General features: G+C 43.5%; 1 protein-coding gene across 3 annotated transcripts in view; it reads right to left on the bottom strand.

Annotated features, from left to right (window-relative positions):
• Nucleotides 1–18,094, bottom strand: part of DEPTOR (DEP domain containing MTOR interacting protein) — a 943,485-nt gene that overhangs the window by 662,369 nt on the left and 263,022 nt on the right. For all 3 annotated transcript variants that reach the window (XM_069621557.1, XM_069621555.1, XM_069621556.1), the window contains exon 3: nucleotides 7,306–7,484. In XM_069621557.1, coding sequence (XP_069477658.1) covers nucleotides 7,306–7,484 — 179 coding nt within the window. The remainder of the gene's footprint in view (nucleotides 1–7,305; nucleotides 7,485–18,094) is intronic.

Below are 18,094 nucleotides of genomic sequence, written 5' to 3'. Positions count from 1 at the left end.
AGGCTCAAACATGGGATTTTGTTCAGGATGTAGCTAACTCTGGCTAGTGATAGGGAAGGTATACAGGATATGGTAATATATACATATCGATTAGGAGAGCTTCAACAATATAACTGTGAGGTTTCCATCTCAGTGTCTTAATTTAATTTATTTTTTGTGGAAAATGTGTGGAAATGCTTGTGTGTCTGTTTGAAATGTTCAGCATACTTCCCAACATGCTACAGACCTGAAATGTGGCATGTAGGTAGGTTCCATAATGTAGACACTGTTAAAAGTATAAAATATACATTTTTCTAATTTTTATTTTTAAGTGATTTTTAAAACGGTCTGTAATGCTTGGATATGAGTGTGTGTCTGTTCGAAATGTTCAGCATACTTCCCAACATGCTACAAACATGAAATTTGGCATGTGGGTAGGTTCCATGGTGCAGACAATGTAAAAGGTATAAATATAGCTTTGTCACATTCTATTTTTGTAGGAATTACTGTACGAAGCACGGGTACAGCTGCTAGTTAATAATAAAAAAATAGATATATTCAGGCATTTAATGACAGGTTAAATCAACATATGTTTAATAATATTGGGGTAAGTCTGCAAAATGGCCGGTGTGTCTTAAGAATTCCTTGTCTCTCCATTCATGGTCACAGGTGCATGTGGTTTGGTGGCCATTAGGACCACCAGAAGCAACACCCTGTTAGCGGAAGTGTCTTATTTGTGGCACTCCTTGAGTCAGTGGGAGTTTGGGCATGAAGGGCTGGCATGGCATGAAGGTCAGTGTCACAGTATATCAATGGTGGGCAAGTGGGGAACCAATCATCTGTGAGCGGCTTATGTGGGGGCAGGAGTGTAGCAGGCATAGGAAGGCCCATAGAGAGTGAAGGAATTCAGTATAAAGGATGTAGTGAAAGAGAAATGTGCAGGTGTGATGGTGCAAACAAATGAACACTTGGACATTACAAGGGGGAATTGGCAAAGCCCCAAGAAGAAAAGGACATGTGCGACTCCCAAGGAAGGTTAGCCTGGGTACTACTGGGGAATGATAGATGGGTGTGCTGATGTGCAGCAGCCTATGGCCACACTTACACATGGAAAGCAGTGATAGGGTATGGGTGGCTGTTGGCATGGTCAAGAGTTCTTCCAAGATCTAAAGATGGTGATAAGCAGTCGACCAGTATTAGTAACTCATCCTTCAATCAGATGCATCCAGAGAAGTTTTTAGTACAGTACTTTTGCAAATCAGAAGGTGTGAGAAGACACCAGTGCTGTTAATAATCACAGAAATCAATATTCCACCACTGAAGAAGAGATGTTGGCTCTCAAGCCAGTAGTGGAAACACTCCCAATGTGTGGGGTCAGAGAGCATTTCACTCCCGTTCCAGACCATGCACCCTTTCAGCGGTTGTCTCTCAATAAGGACAGTATCACCTGGATATTGGGCAGTGCCTCACATTGCAGCCCTTTCCCTTTCCATCATACATTTACATGGAAGAAGATATCAGAATGTGGAATTCCACTTCTGCTTGATGAGCCAAAGGGGATGAGGTAGTTATGGGGGTGTTGTGTGATGAATCCTCCTCCACAGACTACCGCCATACATCTACATGTCTTTTCTCCCTACATTGACTTCAGACACTGACCAGGGCTGTGGCACTTTGGCCAGAAAAAGAAGCACATTGAAGTAGAAAGTAGAAGTCTTCGTTAGGGGTAGCATCAGGGAGTGATGTGTAAATTGGGGGAATATTGTGCAGCAGGTAAGGTCTTTCGAGAATCCAGTCGGAGACGTCAAGCAGAGAGTAAGTGAATGTCAGGCACAGTGTTGCTCTGACAACAAAAGAACCCCTGCAAGAGCAGAGGAGGCCAACATGACACAAAAAGAAGGTTACAGCAGAAAATCTAATAGAGATGTGAGCAGCGAGAGCTGAGCCAAGCCACCAGATAGACTCCTGATGTGTGGACCCAATCCAGAGTTCAGGCCTAGCGAGGAAGAGAAGACACCACCCATACATGGGATAGGAACAGAGGTCTGTGGACGGATGACAGAAACCAGGGGGAGTAGACCCGACAAAGAGCTTGAAACAGAAGAGGATTGAATGGTGTTAAACAGCCAGGTCACATTACCAGGTTTTACCGGTATACAAAGATTTGGCCAGGATCACTCAATTTGTCCAAGAAGAAAATTCACTCTCTGCTTCCATCCACTCATCCATTCCAAAATCACAATGGGCCTCATTACAATTTTGGCGGTAGCCTTGCCGGTACAACCGGCAGGCTGCCGCCAAACTTGCAATTTTTTCCGTGTCATTACGGCCCTGCTGGACCCGGTAATTGCGCATTTGCGGGTGCCGGAAAAAAGATGCTCCCCATTCCCATTCACCCGCATAGGGCTGAATGGGAATGGGGAGGTCGGATGCACCGGCACCGTTTATAACGGTACCAGTGCATCCGACATGCAGTGCTCGCGGGTGCCTTTCTGCCTGCCAGGTCCGACATGGCAGGCAGAAAGGCACCCGCGAGCACCGCTCGTAGTTTGCCGGTCCGGGAACTACGGTACTGGCATTCTTACCAGTACCGTAGTTCCCGACCAGCAAACTTGTAATGAGGCCAAATGTCTCTTCTTCCCCATCCAAAATCATGTGCACTCCTATTCTCCTTCTGGAATCTTTTGCTCTCATCTTTGTCTTCAGTCAACTGCCTCTTTACCTTCCATGAGCACTGCCACCCTTCTCACCTTCCCTCCCTTACTCTCTCCATCTTCCATCAGCTGCCATTCCTCTCAACTGCCATACACTCCATCGTCAAGTTCCTTGAGCAGCTCCACCCCTTTCACCTTCCACTCACTACTCCATCTTGACGAGGGAAATGGCCTTAGGGAAATCCTTCTTTGCCACAGCTTGAAAAATCGGTTTTATGTGAAAATGTCCTCAGGGAAATGTAGTCATGTGAAAAGGTAGTGCGCAAAAATTCGTTTTACAAAATGTTGTCATTCAATAAAAAACACAAAGTGGGAAAATGTTGCTAGTAATAAGGTCGCCAAAAAAGCTGTTTTTAAATAAGCAAACATGCAAAGCTGTCACCCTAACAATGAACCAAACCTCTAATAAAAGCTCAACAATCGCCCTAACGCCATTCCTAATCCTTACCCTAACTCCACCTACAACCCTATTCTACCCTTAGCCCTTGCCTAACACTAACCCTTTAGCATGCAAAGGCATTTTATTTGTATGTGACTCAGTACAAAACACCAAATAAATAGAAAATGAACCATACTCTGATCCCATCACCACCTTGCCACAAATTCCATGACCCTTATCCCACACAAACCATTGCTCTAATCGTCACCTTAGCCTTACCATAACTGCAACTGTAACAGTTACCCTAATGCTAACTCTACCCTAACCTATAGGTTTATCCTAACCCCTAACCTACTAGCCCTCCCCAACCTCCCTATCCCTTTCTGTAATACTTACCCAAACCATTTATGTACCCTAACTAACCAAACCCCAACATAACCAGTCCTCCGACAACCATCCTGCCCCGAACCATTAAACTAGTCGAACCCAAAATATTTACTCTAAACCTATCCCCTATCCTAAGCGTAAACTAGGCAATCACAAGCTAACTAAAGCATCCTTAACGCTAACACTTACCCTAGTAGCACTCAATTTTTGGCCACTTTTCAGCTGCATTTTTTTAGTTCTTTTTGCTTGGTGACATTTTCACTGCGGGGGTATTTTCACCACGATTTCTTCACTGACTACATTTTTAATGGATAGAAAATCAAGTGTACACCATAGACTCCTGAACAAGACCTTGAGAGGTGAATCCCCGTTAACCATGCCATAAGACTGAAAGATGTGTACCTTGTATTTACCATATAAGCATTGCATGAGCTAGAAAGAAAGGTATGCACCCAGAGCAGAGGAGGGACACAGAGAGGCGCAAAAGGTGGTGTGGGAACCTCAATGTCTCTCTCTTCTCATCTCATCTGCTTTCCTCTTTCCCCTCCTTCTGCTCATCCCATCAATTTCCATCCCACCTTTCATCCACTCCCCCTTACCACTATTCCTGTTCACCCCCACTCCCACCTAGTACACACAAGCCAGGATGATGCCACTTCTCCCCTGCAAGGTCTGAGCAACGAGGCCCCCAGACCCTCCTCCATCCCGGCATCAGCACGTTCCAGTAATGTCTGCCTGAAAAAGGTGACCACTTCCGGCAGACCACAGACGAGGGACGTTGGGGCCTTAGAGCATGATGTGAAAGACAGCCCCCAGTTCAAAATATTGCAGCTTAGAAGGGGACGACATTATGCAGGATAAAGCATGACATTTCACAGCAACAAATTTGATGGAGTTTAAAGTGTGATGGAGTGCTAGTGTGCAGGGGTGGAAGCCGCAGCAACTGGAAATGCAACCAGGATGCACAGGGTGAACAAACAATAGTTATTTGTAGGGTGAATATGAATGGTCACATCCCTAGCAAGCAGAGTACTGTAACCTAACAAGAATTCTCCTACAAACACAAGGGGGCTCCTTACAAGTATGGCGGTGCGGAAAATGACTGGCGGTAAGAGAGTTACCGCCACTTTTTCCACACTGCCATACTTCGAGTATTGGCAAAATCGGCAGAATTATTGCAACAGTAATTCTGCTGGCGGTAATTCCGATTTAAAAGCCGGGATTTATTCTGCCACTTATAATTAGGCGGTAATTCCGCCAGACCAACTGCCAGTAATGGTAATTCCGTTGGGCAGTATTCCATCAGATTTACCACCGGAATACCACCCAACTTGTAATGAGGCCCTTTTGAAATAAAATCGAGAGTGAATGTTATTATTACACACATTTTGCAGCTCATCATTTCAACCATCCCAACAATTACATTTCAAGTGCCACAGAAAATAGTCACTCCCAGTTACCTGTTACCCCCCTACCTGCTTCCCATTGTAAATTAAATGCAGAAAAGACTATTACAAGGATAATTGAGACCTCACTGGAAGGCTGTGTATAACCCTGCCTGTTTATGTCTTTGAGGTGAGAGAGGGTGAGGGCGGGTCAGGGGGACCCCCTCGGAATTTGCTGCCCCCTAAATCTGCCCCTGCTGTAAGAATCACATAATGACGAAATATCGCCCATAAACAATAAAGATTTGATTTGATTTTAAAAGTGATGATTAAACTGAAGATGATGTGAATCATACAGTGGAGCTCCAGGTCATCCCACACATCACCAGCTTCCTGACCTTCAGGGTGTAACCCAAAAAAAACTGCAAAGATGATCAATTACAATTCAGGGTGGCACAGCATGGCGGGAGGACCCTACTAGATAACCTCCTGCACTGAGGTGCACAAGTAACTAAACCCATCCTCGGGGATTGCCAAATGCCACCTAACATTCAGGGTGACACAGCATGGCGGACGAACCTACTAGATAACCTCCTGCACTGAGGTGCACAAGTAACCAAACCCATCCTCGGGGATTGCCAAATGCCACCTAACATTCAGGGTGACACAGCAAGGAGGGAGGACCCTACTAGATAACCTCCTGCACTGAGGTGCACATGTAACCAAACCCATCCTCGGGGATTGCCAAATGCCACCTAACATTCAGGGTGACACAGCAAGGCGGGAGGAACCTACTAGATAACCTCCTGCACTGAGGTTCACAAGTAACCAAACCCATCCTCGGGGATTGCCAAATGCCACCTAACATTCAGGGTGACACAGCAAGGCGGGAGGACCCTACTAGATAACCTCCTGCACTGAGGTGCACAAGTAGCCAAACCCATCCTCAGGGATTGCCAAATGCCACCTAACATTCAGGAAGGAGTTAAGCCCCTGCCAGCTCTTGGCCACCAAGAACCCAATACCTGTAATGTAACAGATCTCAGGAAATGTGATAGTGTTATGCGCTGCCCTCCCCATCTTGCTGTCAACTCTTCCTATAAATAGCGGTAGCTCATACCCCACTTAAGCAACACTAAAAATATATTTATTTGACTCACAGAAGAAAAGACAGCCCTCTGGGGCAGACATCTGGCCTGAGCGGTTCTTTGTGGGGGGGGGGGGCACTGTTTTGCTAAGTGGTGAATGCTCTGAGTCAGATGACTGGCATTTACACAGCAATATATCCTACCGTTAAAATACCTGACTGAGTACATTATCCAGTATACGGCAAGTTTCCTAGTGGCCTATCAGCCAGGGAACCCAGACAGATCACTTTATGGGCCCGTAGCCAACCCACAACCAAACAGAAAGAAGCCCTTCCTCCACCCAGATCTGGACAACTAAAATATTCCTGCATCAGATTTGTTTTCATATTGTTTGCAAAATGTTTGTGCTGAAGGTACCTCGACGTAAAAGCTACTTCATGGTGAACTCTTTCGAATGCTGCACATATCTACTTTTTCTGTATTGTTACCAACGAATAGCTTTTGGTATTTCGTGTTCCTGTGTAGACGCTAAGATAAATCAGCAAATCAATTTCTCGCAGCAGATATGGTTATGCGATCTGCAGTCATGGGTTCAAATCCTGCCCGGTCCTAATCCGCTCTCTATCCTTCAGACATATTGGGCCTCATTATGAGTCCGCCGGTAACCAGGCGGTTTTACCGCCTCGGTTACCTCCGGACTCGTATTACAATTCCGCCTCCGTGACTCCCGGAAATACCAGGGCATTACGACCCTGGTGTCCCGGGAATTCCGGAGGCGGAATTCGGTAAATCCCCATTCCCATTGAGTCCCATAGGACTCAATGGGAATGGGGAAGTGGAAACACCGGCACCATCTCGTGATGGAGCCGGTGTTTCCACGTCCGCCTGCAGGCGGGCGGTGTTAAACCCGCCAGGTCAGACCTGGCGGGAACATCACCCCCCGCCTGCAGGAGTCGGGATCGGGCGGTTCCGAATTAACAGTGGCGGCGGGTTTACCGCCACTGTTATTTCCGGACCGCCCGGCCTGTAATGAGGCCCATTGGCTAATTACAACAGCAAATATTAATAGCGGGAGAACTGGCATCAAAAGGGACAGGAAAATACATATATTGTTATATATTTGCAACTTCTCTATGTGCCTTTGTTTCTATGAAGGGACCACTACTGAAATAAACAATGCCTCCTTGTCTCCGGAGGATAGCTCAGTGGCAACGTGCTCGCCTTGGAAGCAAGACGACAGGAGCAACACAGGTTCAATCCCTGGGTCTGTGCTTAGAAACCTCTAGGTATTAAGAGCGTTATAAATAACCTATCATATCATATCATATCATATCATGCATGTTTGGCCTACACAACCCCCCCCCCCCACTCACCATGGTGAACGATGCTGCTCTCGAAGAGCTTCTGCACCAGCTTGACAGCGGTCTCCCTGTCCGTGGCCTCCTTGCGATCAATCAACCAGTCGATCAGTTCTTTGGCAACGAAGCAGTTTGGATATGTCTTCAGGTGATGTCTTCGATCCTTGATGACCTTCTCCTCGTGAAGCCGCAGCCTGCAGCAAAGGACATCAGTGTAAATGGTCACCAGGAATCATTCGGGCATTGCTCATGGCATCACCGGGCAAGGTTTTAGAAATGCATTTGTAGTAACCACATTAGTAGAAAGCCCCAGGAGCCTTGTCAATCAATTGTACAAGGCATTTCTCGCAGCCAAGAAGCTTCACATCTGCTGCACAACAAATATGCATTGAACTAGAGTAACACACGCCAATCTGTCTGTCTCTTTCACTCTACTTCTCATTCACCAATTTTCTCTCTTCCTCCCCCTGTATATGTGATTTAGGCCCCGATTCATGGAATATTTGACCGGTGCAAAGTGAATGTGACTTTCCACTGCTGACACAAACCCTGATTCATGGAACTGTGCAAAATGTATTTTTGCAGTACAATTCCCGGGCAAAGTCAGCACATGGTCATTTTTGCAGTTCAAAATGACTGCCCGGACTTAGCACGGCAAAAATACACTTTGCACAGTTCCATGAATCGGAGTGTGCAACGTCACTTTTCAGCAGTGCAAATTCACTTTGAACAGGGCAAGTATTCCATGAACCGGGCAAGTATTCCATGAATCAGGGGCCTGATTCATGGAGTTGTTTGCATGGTGCAAAATTACTTTTCAGTGGGGCAAAGCGACTCTGTGCTGCCAGCAAACACCCTGTTTCATGGAACAGTGCAAAGTGTGTTTTTGCAGTGAAAAGTGATTTTGCACGGCAAAAAGACACTTGGCACTGTTCCATGAATCAAAGCATTTGTTGACAGGGCAAAGTCACTTTGCACCATTGAAAGGTCGCTTTGCACTGTGCAAAGAATTCCACGAATCACGCCCTAGGGCCCTGATTCATCGAATCATTCGCATGCAAAGCAGGGATTTGCGTGCCATTCTACCCGCAAATCCCCATTCGTCAAACGTATTTGCGGGCAGAATGGTAAGCAAATCCCCGTTTCACACGCAAATAATCCCATTAATAAGACTGCACTTTGACAAGCTGGCAACACAAAAGTAGCACAGTGGACAGGATTGGATATAGGAGGCTCTCTATTGTGTAATGTCATACATTTGGCAACTATCACAGAGCTTGGAGTGCTAAACGAGGTTATTGAATTTGGAAAACTATTTGCGCATCTACACGTCATGCCAATAATGCCTATCTGTGAAGAATTGCATTTAAAATGTGCCAGTGAACTATTGTGTCACCTTCCTATGCATGGAGATGTGCAGGCAGACAGCCACCCCAACCACTAATCCAAAGTGGCTGTTGCATGTGTCACAGGGGTGGTTGCTGCAGATCACGCGCCCTTGTCCTCCCCACCCTTGTACCACTTCCCTCAAGACATTGCGTGCTCCCCTCTGATGGAGGTACCCCAGCAACTGATGACAGCAGCACGGCCAATGGAAAACCGCAGATATCTTGATCAAGGGGGAGGGGAGTTTTGTGAATGTTATGGTTAAAAGTAGAATAAGTAGAAGCAACAACAGTGGCATCCCCGGGGTTTGCACTGGTATGGCATGTATCATGGCGCGGCCTGCAAGCATCTCAACATCACACTGAATGCATCCTCAATGCAAGAGGGCTGAGAGGGGCACTGAGAGGCTTTGGGGTTCTGGGGTTCTGACCGATCTTTTTTATTATAAGTGTGTGGTTGTGGTTGTGGTTGTGTGCGTGTGCACGCGCATGCCACATGTGCTTACTGTAACAAATGCGCCTCTCCTGCAGCACTACCCACTATTCAGTGGTCAGTGGCCAGAATGAAGAATCAAGCATTGCTTTGGTGCTCTCAGAAGAAACTAAGTATTGGTTTCAATCTGAGTGACTCTTCCCAAGAAGGAAACACATGTTGAGGGAGATGCTAAAGCCAAGTGACCAGGAATTGAATAATAAAATTGAATGTACCAGAACTTGAAATGACAGCTGTTAGAGTGATCAAGAAAGCAGTGGCACAAGGAGTGTCATCTAGAATTCACAATCAAGGTGCACGTATACACCACTATATTGTTTAGTCACATATAAGATGATAACAGGGTTGTGTGCTTGAATCTCTAACTGCATAGTGCACACTGGGCGTACTGTGCATGTTTCCCAACATTCACCCTAACAGTAAAGTATTTGTAACAAGAATCACTATATACTCATTAATTTATTGTGTTAGCATGTGTGTGTATACAGTACAAAATGTGAAGTGTGCGTGTGTGTTGTGTCTTTATGGTGTAACCAGTTATTTCCTCTTTAAAGATACATAAATATCATCCTCTATGCAAGTCACAAATGCAGCACCCAATGGAGTAACTTTGCTGAAAATGTTGGGGGCACATGACATCTGAAGAAAGGGTGCCCCAGCCAAATGAATAGGGACAAAATGGTGTGCCATGAAAGTTGGGGGGGGGGACAAACACCCCTGTCCTCCCCTAAAATTATGCCCATGGCAGCACCCCAAGTACATGGACGGTGGATCGTCACACCCCTGAAATAAATAAAACGTTCAATTTAGAATAAAAACGCACGCTGCTGTCATCACACCCTTGTCGCTTATGGAAGACCTCCACTGGATTATTCTCCACCAGAGAACAAAGCACATCCCAGACGTATATAAAGGTATCACTGACTCCCTTCACCGAGGCGATAAGGCCTGTGATTTACCAGCAAACACGCGAAAAAGGCACCCCAAAACACTCTGCCATCAGTGGCTTCATCTAAACTGCCTGGATTCAATAATGGCAGATGTGAGTTGATGTCCTATTAACTCCTCTTCAGTGAAGCAATGATATGGGTGAGTAAGTCCATTTTGTGAGTTAGAATGACCTCACAGGTGACAGGTGGTTTGCTGTTCATACTCATAAACCTAATCTGGAACCTATAGAGTCAAACCATATCGGCACCACCCAACCTTAGAACCTCATTGTATTGACATTGTAGAAATTCTCAAGCCTGATGAAAAGAGACAGTATGGGGTAGAGCAGTTATAGGTTGCAGTACAGAAAAACCACGAGTGACATTAGCTGGAGTGATGAGTAACACTCTGGGATGCTGGGCAAACTTTAAAGCGAGTGATCCCTCTCATGAAATGTAGATTCCCTTTCAGGTCCAAGCTGATACCACGCACCGCTGGATCAAAAGAAGTCTTACAAAGGCAAAACAGTGAGAATGAGGCCATGCATTCCCCACTGTGCATACCACAACTATAAATCAAAGGGAAGGCAAAGACTGCACCCCCTTATGATAGGAGGGTCAAGTAGATCTGAACTTCTATGACATCTGAGGTAGGCAGTGAGAAAATCCCCCTAAGTCATATGCAAACAGTACAATAATAGGGCACAGATATAGGCCACAAAGTGACATTCTGTACATGCCTTCGACTGTGTGATAAGGTGGTAATTATGATGGAAATCAAGACAAAATAATATATCACATTATTCTGTTAGAAGAGTCTTTTATCATGTCTTTCAGCCATGTAGAAATATACTCATGAAAATGGTTATTTAGCTTTTTCAGTTGCAGAAACGCAAGCATTATTAGCCTGCTTGGAAAGACAGTAGGGCAAATTGATCAGCACACTGTTTCGAGGTTAGAAATCTACTCGGAGAACAACAGATTGGAGCAAGTGCTGCTGCTTATCAGGAAAACACGACAAAAGAAATTGGAGCAGGTATTGATGTTCAGAAAAAGAGGATTCCATAAAAATATAATGTTGTGATGGATTACTGCATTAACAACTCTCGCTGACCCAGAAGTCCCTATTGACCCTATTGTCTACCCCCTGCTCCGATTGTTACTAACTGGACACACAGGTACAGTTGCAATGTGCATGGTATGAGAGATGCACCTGTAATGAAAAAAAGGGGCAATAGTATATTCAGATCCGTTGATATGTGAATTTCTGGTGAATTCTGAACTTTGCCTAAAGAGGCCTGTGGTTGGTGACTGGTTTTCAGAAACTTTGCAGTGAGTTGTTATAATTTAGGAAAAGGGCCACTCCCTTATTGTCCACATATCTACTCATTACAAATGATAAAACATGCACAAGAAGAAAGAAAAGATTGTGAATTGTGAAAAGAAAATGAACACAAATGCACCACAAAAAGAAAAGGAGACCTGAAATCTTCATTCCGATTATATTGTGTTCGAGTCGGTGGGATTATGTTTATTTTTTAAGTAAATCGTGCAACTTGATTCTTTCTAAAGTCATGAACCATGTTTAGTATTTTGAATTAGCATTTGAGGTATGCATTGTAACCAATCAAAAGGCTCGGAATGTGGGAATTAGGCATTGCCATTGACCACATTCCGGGGCATCTTTTGGTCTCACTGCACTTGCCCTCTTTGCTTGTGCAAAGTTAATTGGCCTTTTCAGGACATGGGTCACTCCTGAAAGGATTTTCCTACCCCCTGCGGCCCCACCGTGACCACATCCGTCTCCATTTGCAAGCCTTCCCTAGAAATGGAAATGGGTGTGATAGCGCGCCCATGCCGGAAGGAGTTATCTAGAGACAGCTGACACCTGGTTCAGTCCGTGTTGCAGCCAAACACAGGAGAGAAACTGCTGCATGTCGCTAGACAGTATAAACGGAAACGGTGGAGCATCGGCAGACCGAATGGCCAATGAATGTAAGCACTTGTACAAGATGTCCTATCCGATGGTGGACCGGCAACTGGCAGGCGAGGCCCTGCAGCAAATGCTGAACGGCAAACGCCCAGACTTGGAAGGGCGAACTATCGAGTTCAGAGAAACCTTCTCAGACAAGACCATAGCAACATGACTACTAGCCACGTGACTTACAAATAAATGCACCCTACAAAAGAAGGCCAACTGGAAGATGAATGGGTTAGTTATTCTTCAAGGTCATCAATGTTGTGGGTGCCAAACTGTACGTGAAAGGAGTTGCCAATCATGTCTACACATGGAGATGGGAGGAATAGTCACAAGAGCTCAGGCTGGCTTTATCAAATGTGCGGAAGGGGTGTTCTCACACATACACAGATTCTCCTGGACCTTCAGAGACTCATCGCTGAGAGGCTAGATGACGTAATGCTCTCCTTCTGGTTTGAGTCTGAGCGTGTACATTTGTGAATGGCTGTCAATCAGGATCCCTCAGTATACAAAGAGGAACAAATCAGAGCTTTCCTTCCTTGCGGCTATTCTTCAATACTGTTCTAGAAAATTAATCTGCTGGTAATCCTTCATCTTCAGCAACTGTCATGGGTGCCAAACTGTATGCGAAAGTAGTTGTGCATAGTCTAAACACAGAGATTAGAGGAATAGTCAAGCTGGCGTTATCAAAGCTAGGCAAGCGAAGGCAGCAACAACACACATTGTTTCTTTGCCCTTCAGAGATTCTCTGGAGAGAGACTAAATACGATAAGCCCTGCAATGCGGCCTGAGCCATGCACATATGTGAATGAATGAGATAAGGTTAAACAATTACACTGCTCCAAACAATGCGATTTCATACGTACAATTGTACATTATTTAATTGTTGATCAGATCAGCCTGACACGTGTTTCGGGACTTGGTTCTTCTTCTGAGGCTGATGCATATAAAACATAATCCATTACAAGTATTCGTAACAATTGTGAGTAGTTACTTGGAGTCCCACATGTAAAATCCACCATAGGCAACAAAAACCAAGGTTGCAGCAAAGCATGGCATAACATAATTCCAATATAAAAAACCATTATCATATTGCATATATAGGGACAGTAAAGACAACCCATCTCAAAGTTGAGGCCTCACTTATGTACAGAGAACATAAACATTACCAATTGTGTAGCAGAGATGGAGAAGATCCGAGAGAGAGGAAACAAAAGTAAAATAGGAATCTATGAGTCACACTGAAGGGTATACACATGTCTGTGGTCAACATGTGGCGCTTCACACTAACACTGTAGGTTAAAAAGAACAACTGTTTGTATATTTACCAATTCCACTTGTCTACAATGTTCAGGTCACTACAAACAAATGTAAATGCCATTAACCTCTATCTAGTCTCATCTTGATTTCATCCAGCCCATCATATTAATAGATCCATTAAGAACATGTGCTGTTCGCCACATGCTTACCAATTGAGTTGATCTCACAAAAAATTAAATCCAACCCTTAATCTATTAAAATAAGAGAGAAAGAGAATTGAAATACAACATATTACATATAGCCAATCCATTCGCCATATGCTATTATATATTACATGCACTCCATTCTGTCTGTTACCTTAAATTCATGCTGTTGCAATGAGTCTTAGTATTCACTGTCTGCAATGCGTGTGATCCCGCAATTATTCATGCAATTGTGATCATTAGTCCAAACATCAATGTTGACATCCACAGTATATAGATTTCCCATCCGTCATGAGATACAAAGAAAAGAATTGCTGTAATGGCAACCAATTAGTTTATAATCCCTTCAACGATCCATTCCTACCCATTAGCGTCTGCCAGGGACCATGGTAAAAATACCAGCGATGTGTGCTTACCCGCCTCTCGGCATCTGAATGATTCGCGGGAGAGCGCACTGCCGAGTATGGTCCCTCTGTATCATAACGCTGCAGCGTTAGCAACCACTTCGTGACTGTACTACTTTTAGTTCGCCATCTTGGTTGAGTATCCCGTATCCGGGGAACCAACTTCATGTGATTGACCAGCTGCATGGTTCGAACTTGCAACTTTAACCGAGTCCCTATTCACTTGAAGCATTTTTCTTGATTTAAATTATATGCTGTGATTATCAAAGAACCAAAACTAATAATAACCACGGTCTAATCAAACGAATTGCAGACTCATTTCTTATGATACAAACACTGTTATTTGCAGTGTGATCTAAATGAAAAGTGAAGTGATGTGCGCCGCGCAAGAGACCACAGCACATGTACTACCACCTCTTTAACCACATATATCTACATTATATTGTACAATAGAAGAACAATTATAGTAGCATTATTTCAGAACAATACACAGTCATGGGACCTATTTACCCACGTATATCTGCCATTCTATTGTATAATAGGAGAACAATTACAGTAGCATTTTTGTCAGAAAGATACACAGTCTTGAGAGGTCATTAGCAATTACATAACAGTAGTTACCACATATTATTCGAAATTCTAGTTGTTGCCATAGATATATCTGCACAAGAAACTACATATTGGTACATTCCAGCCTCTACATTTCCATTGAACATAATATACTTGGTCATGCCTATGTAAATCAACTCTGTGCATATAACCACCATCCATTTCAATGATGGAACAAATATATATGTTAAATAATGTTATTACTCTCTTCCACTGCAATTATAGTCCAATTTGTTATAGCGTGCCAAACATGTTGACAATCAATATTGCCCTATTGTCTTAGAGAAATACATGGAATTCATGGTCCGAATTTAAGCCCCTGGTCACAGTTCTATGTTTACAAATTAGTGGTGCTTCCAATTGCCTTAATTTGAGTTCAAGGTTGCCCCCCCCCTTTTGAGAAGGCTTACCTAGGCTAGGCCAGTAAATCGGATGCCCTTTTTGGCATCCAATTGGTGACTTGTTTGCCAATGTGTAGCAAGAGGATATTTTGTCTCTTGATTAGAGATAGATGATAGATGTTCTCAAATCCGAATTTTCAGAGGCCTGATTATGCTAACAATATAGCCTAGGCCACATATACAAATTATGCAATAGACCACAAATTTAGTGTTACACTTATTAAAAGAATTTGATGACATGTTTGCCCATTATTCCAAAACCTAATACATCTCTTTCCAGTGCATGTGTACACATATTGCATCCCCCACATTTGTGAAAGTCATATGGTCGACCATGTGTTAACCACGTATCTCCCCCTAATGGATTCGACATAAATGATGGACACAGAATATTTTTGAGTGTTGTAGCTTTGCTAAAAATAATTCCAGGATTGGGTTCTAACCATTTCGCTAGGTCTTAATCTAAATGAAGTAAATGCCAATGACGTTTCAGAATTGTGTAAATATTATTACTGTCAGCATTGTAGCGAGTAATCAATCTGAGTTTGTTCATTTGCGTGTTAAGACATCTTTGTTTCTTTTTTGGGTCAGTAACTCAGCTCTCATCATACTTGACACTTCTTCAATCTGAGTGACTCTTCCCAAGAAGGAAACACATGTTGAGAGAGATGCTAAAGCCAAGTGACCAGGAATTGAATAATAAAATTGAATGTACCAGAAATTGAAATGACAGCTGTTGGAGTGATCAAGAAAGCAGTGGCACAAGGAGTGTCATCTAGAATTCACAATCAAGGTGCACGTATACACCACTATATTTATTGTTTAGTCACATATAAGATGATAACAGGGTTGTGTGCTTGAATCTCTAACTGCATAGTGCACACTGGGCGTACTGTGCATGTTTCCCAACATTCACCCTAACAGTAAAGTATTTGTAAAAAGAATCACTATATACTCATGAATTTATTGTGTTAGCATGTGTGTGTATACAGTACAAAATGTGAAGTGTGCGTGTGTGTTGTGTCTTTATGGTGTAACCAGTTATTTCCTCTTTAAAGATACATAAATATCATCCTCTATGCAAGTCACAAATGCAGCACCCAATGGAGTAACTTTGCTGAAAATGTTGGGGGGCACATGACATCTGAAGAAAAGGTGCCTCAGCCAAATGAATAGGGACAAAATGGTGTGCCATGAAAGTTGGGGGGGGGGACAAACACCCCTGTCCTCCCCTAAAATTATGCCCATGGCAGCACCCCAAGTACATGGACGGTGGATCGTCACACCCCTGAAATAAATAAAACGTTCAATTTAGAATAAAAACGCACGCTGCTGTCATCACACCCTTGTCGCTTATGGAAGACCTCCACTGGATTATTCTCCACCAGAGAACAAAGCACATCCCAGACGTATATAAAGGTATCACTGACTCCCTTCACCGAGGCGATAAGGCCTGTGATTTACCAGCAAACACGCGAAAAAGGCACCCCAAAACACTCTGCCATCAGTGGCTTCATCTAAACTGCCTGGATTCAATAATGGCAGATGTGAGTTGATGTCCTATTAACTCCTCTTCAGTGAAGCAATGATATGGGTGAGTAAGTCCATTTTGTGAGTTAGAATGACCTCACAGGTGACAGGTGGTTTGCTGTTCATACTCATAAACCTAATCTGGAACCTATAGAGTCAAACCATATCGGCACCACCCAACCTTAGAACCTCATTGTATTGACATTGTAGAAATTCTCAAGCCTGATGAAAAGAGACAGTATGGGGTAGAGCAGTTATAGGTTGCAGTACAGAAAAACCACGAGTGACATTAGCTGGAGTGATGAGTAACACTCTGGGATGCTGGGCAAACTTTAAAGCGAGTGATCCCTCTCATGAAATGTAGATTCCCTTTCAGGTCCAAGCTGATACCACGCACCGCTGGATCAAAAGAAGTCTTACAAAGGCAAAACAGTGAGAATGAGGCCATGCATTCCCCACTGTGCATACCACAACTATAAATCAAAGGGAAGGCAAAGACTGCACCCCCTTATGATAGGAGGGTCAAGTAGATCTGAACTTCTATGACATCTGAGGTAGGCAGTGAGAAAATCCCCCTAAGTCATATGCAAACAGTACAATAATAGGGCACAGATATAGGCCACAAAGTGACATTCTGTACATGCCTTCGACTGTGTGATAAGGTGGTAATTATGATGGAAATCAAGACAAAATAATATATCACATTATTCTGTTAGAAGAGTCTTTTATCATGTCTTTCAGCCATGTAGAAATATACTCATGAAAATGGTTATTTAGCTTTTTCAGTTGCAGAAACGCAAGCATTATTAGCCTGCTTGGAAAGACAGTAGGGCAAATTGATCAGCACACTGTTTCGAGGTTAGAAATCTACTCGGAGAACAACAGATTGGAGCAAGTGCTGCTGCTTATCAGGAAAACACGACAAAAGAAATTGGAGCAGGTATTGATGTTCAGAAAAAGAGGATTCCATAAAAATATAATGTTGTGATGGATTACTGCATTAACAACTCTCGCTGACCCAGAAGTCCCTATTGACCCTATTGTCTACCCCCTGCTCCGATTGTTACTAACTGGACACACAGGTACAGTTGCAATGTGCATGGTATGAGAGATGCACCTGTAATGAAAAAAAGGGGCAATAGTATATTCAGATCCGTTGATATGTGAATTTCTGGTGAATTCTGAACTTTGCCTAAAGAGGCCTGTGGTTGGTGACTGGTTTTCAGAAACTTTGCAGTGAGTTGTTATAATTTAGGAAAAGGGCCACTCCCTTATTGTCCACATATCTACTCATTACAAATGATAAAACATGCACAAGAAGAAAGAAAAGATTGTGAATTGTGAAAAGAAAATGAACACAAATGCACCACAAAAAGAAAAGGAGACCTGAAATCTTCATTCCGATTATATTGTGTTCGAGTCGGTGGGATTATGTTTATTTTTTAAGTAAATCGTGCAACTTGATTCTTTCTAAAGTCATGAACCATGTTTAGTATTTTGAATTAGCATTTGAGGTATGCATTGTAACCAATCAAAAGGCTCGGAATGTGGGAATTAGGCATTGCCATTGACCACATTCCGGGGCATCTTTTGGTCTCACTGCACTTGCCCT

This window comes from Ambystoma mexicanum, chromosome 5q, assembly GCF_040938575.1.
Source record: "Ambystoma mexicanum isolate Mex_15411 chromosome 5q, UKY_AmexF1_1, whole genome shotgun sequence".
Lineage (NCBI taxonomy): Eukaryota > Metazoa > Chordata > Amphibia > Caudata > Ambystomatidae > Ambystoma > Ambystoma mexicanum.
This window is presented reverse-complemented; position numbering and strand designations above follow the sequence as displayed.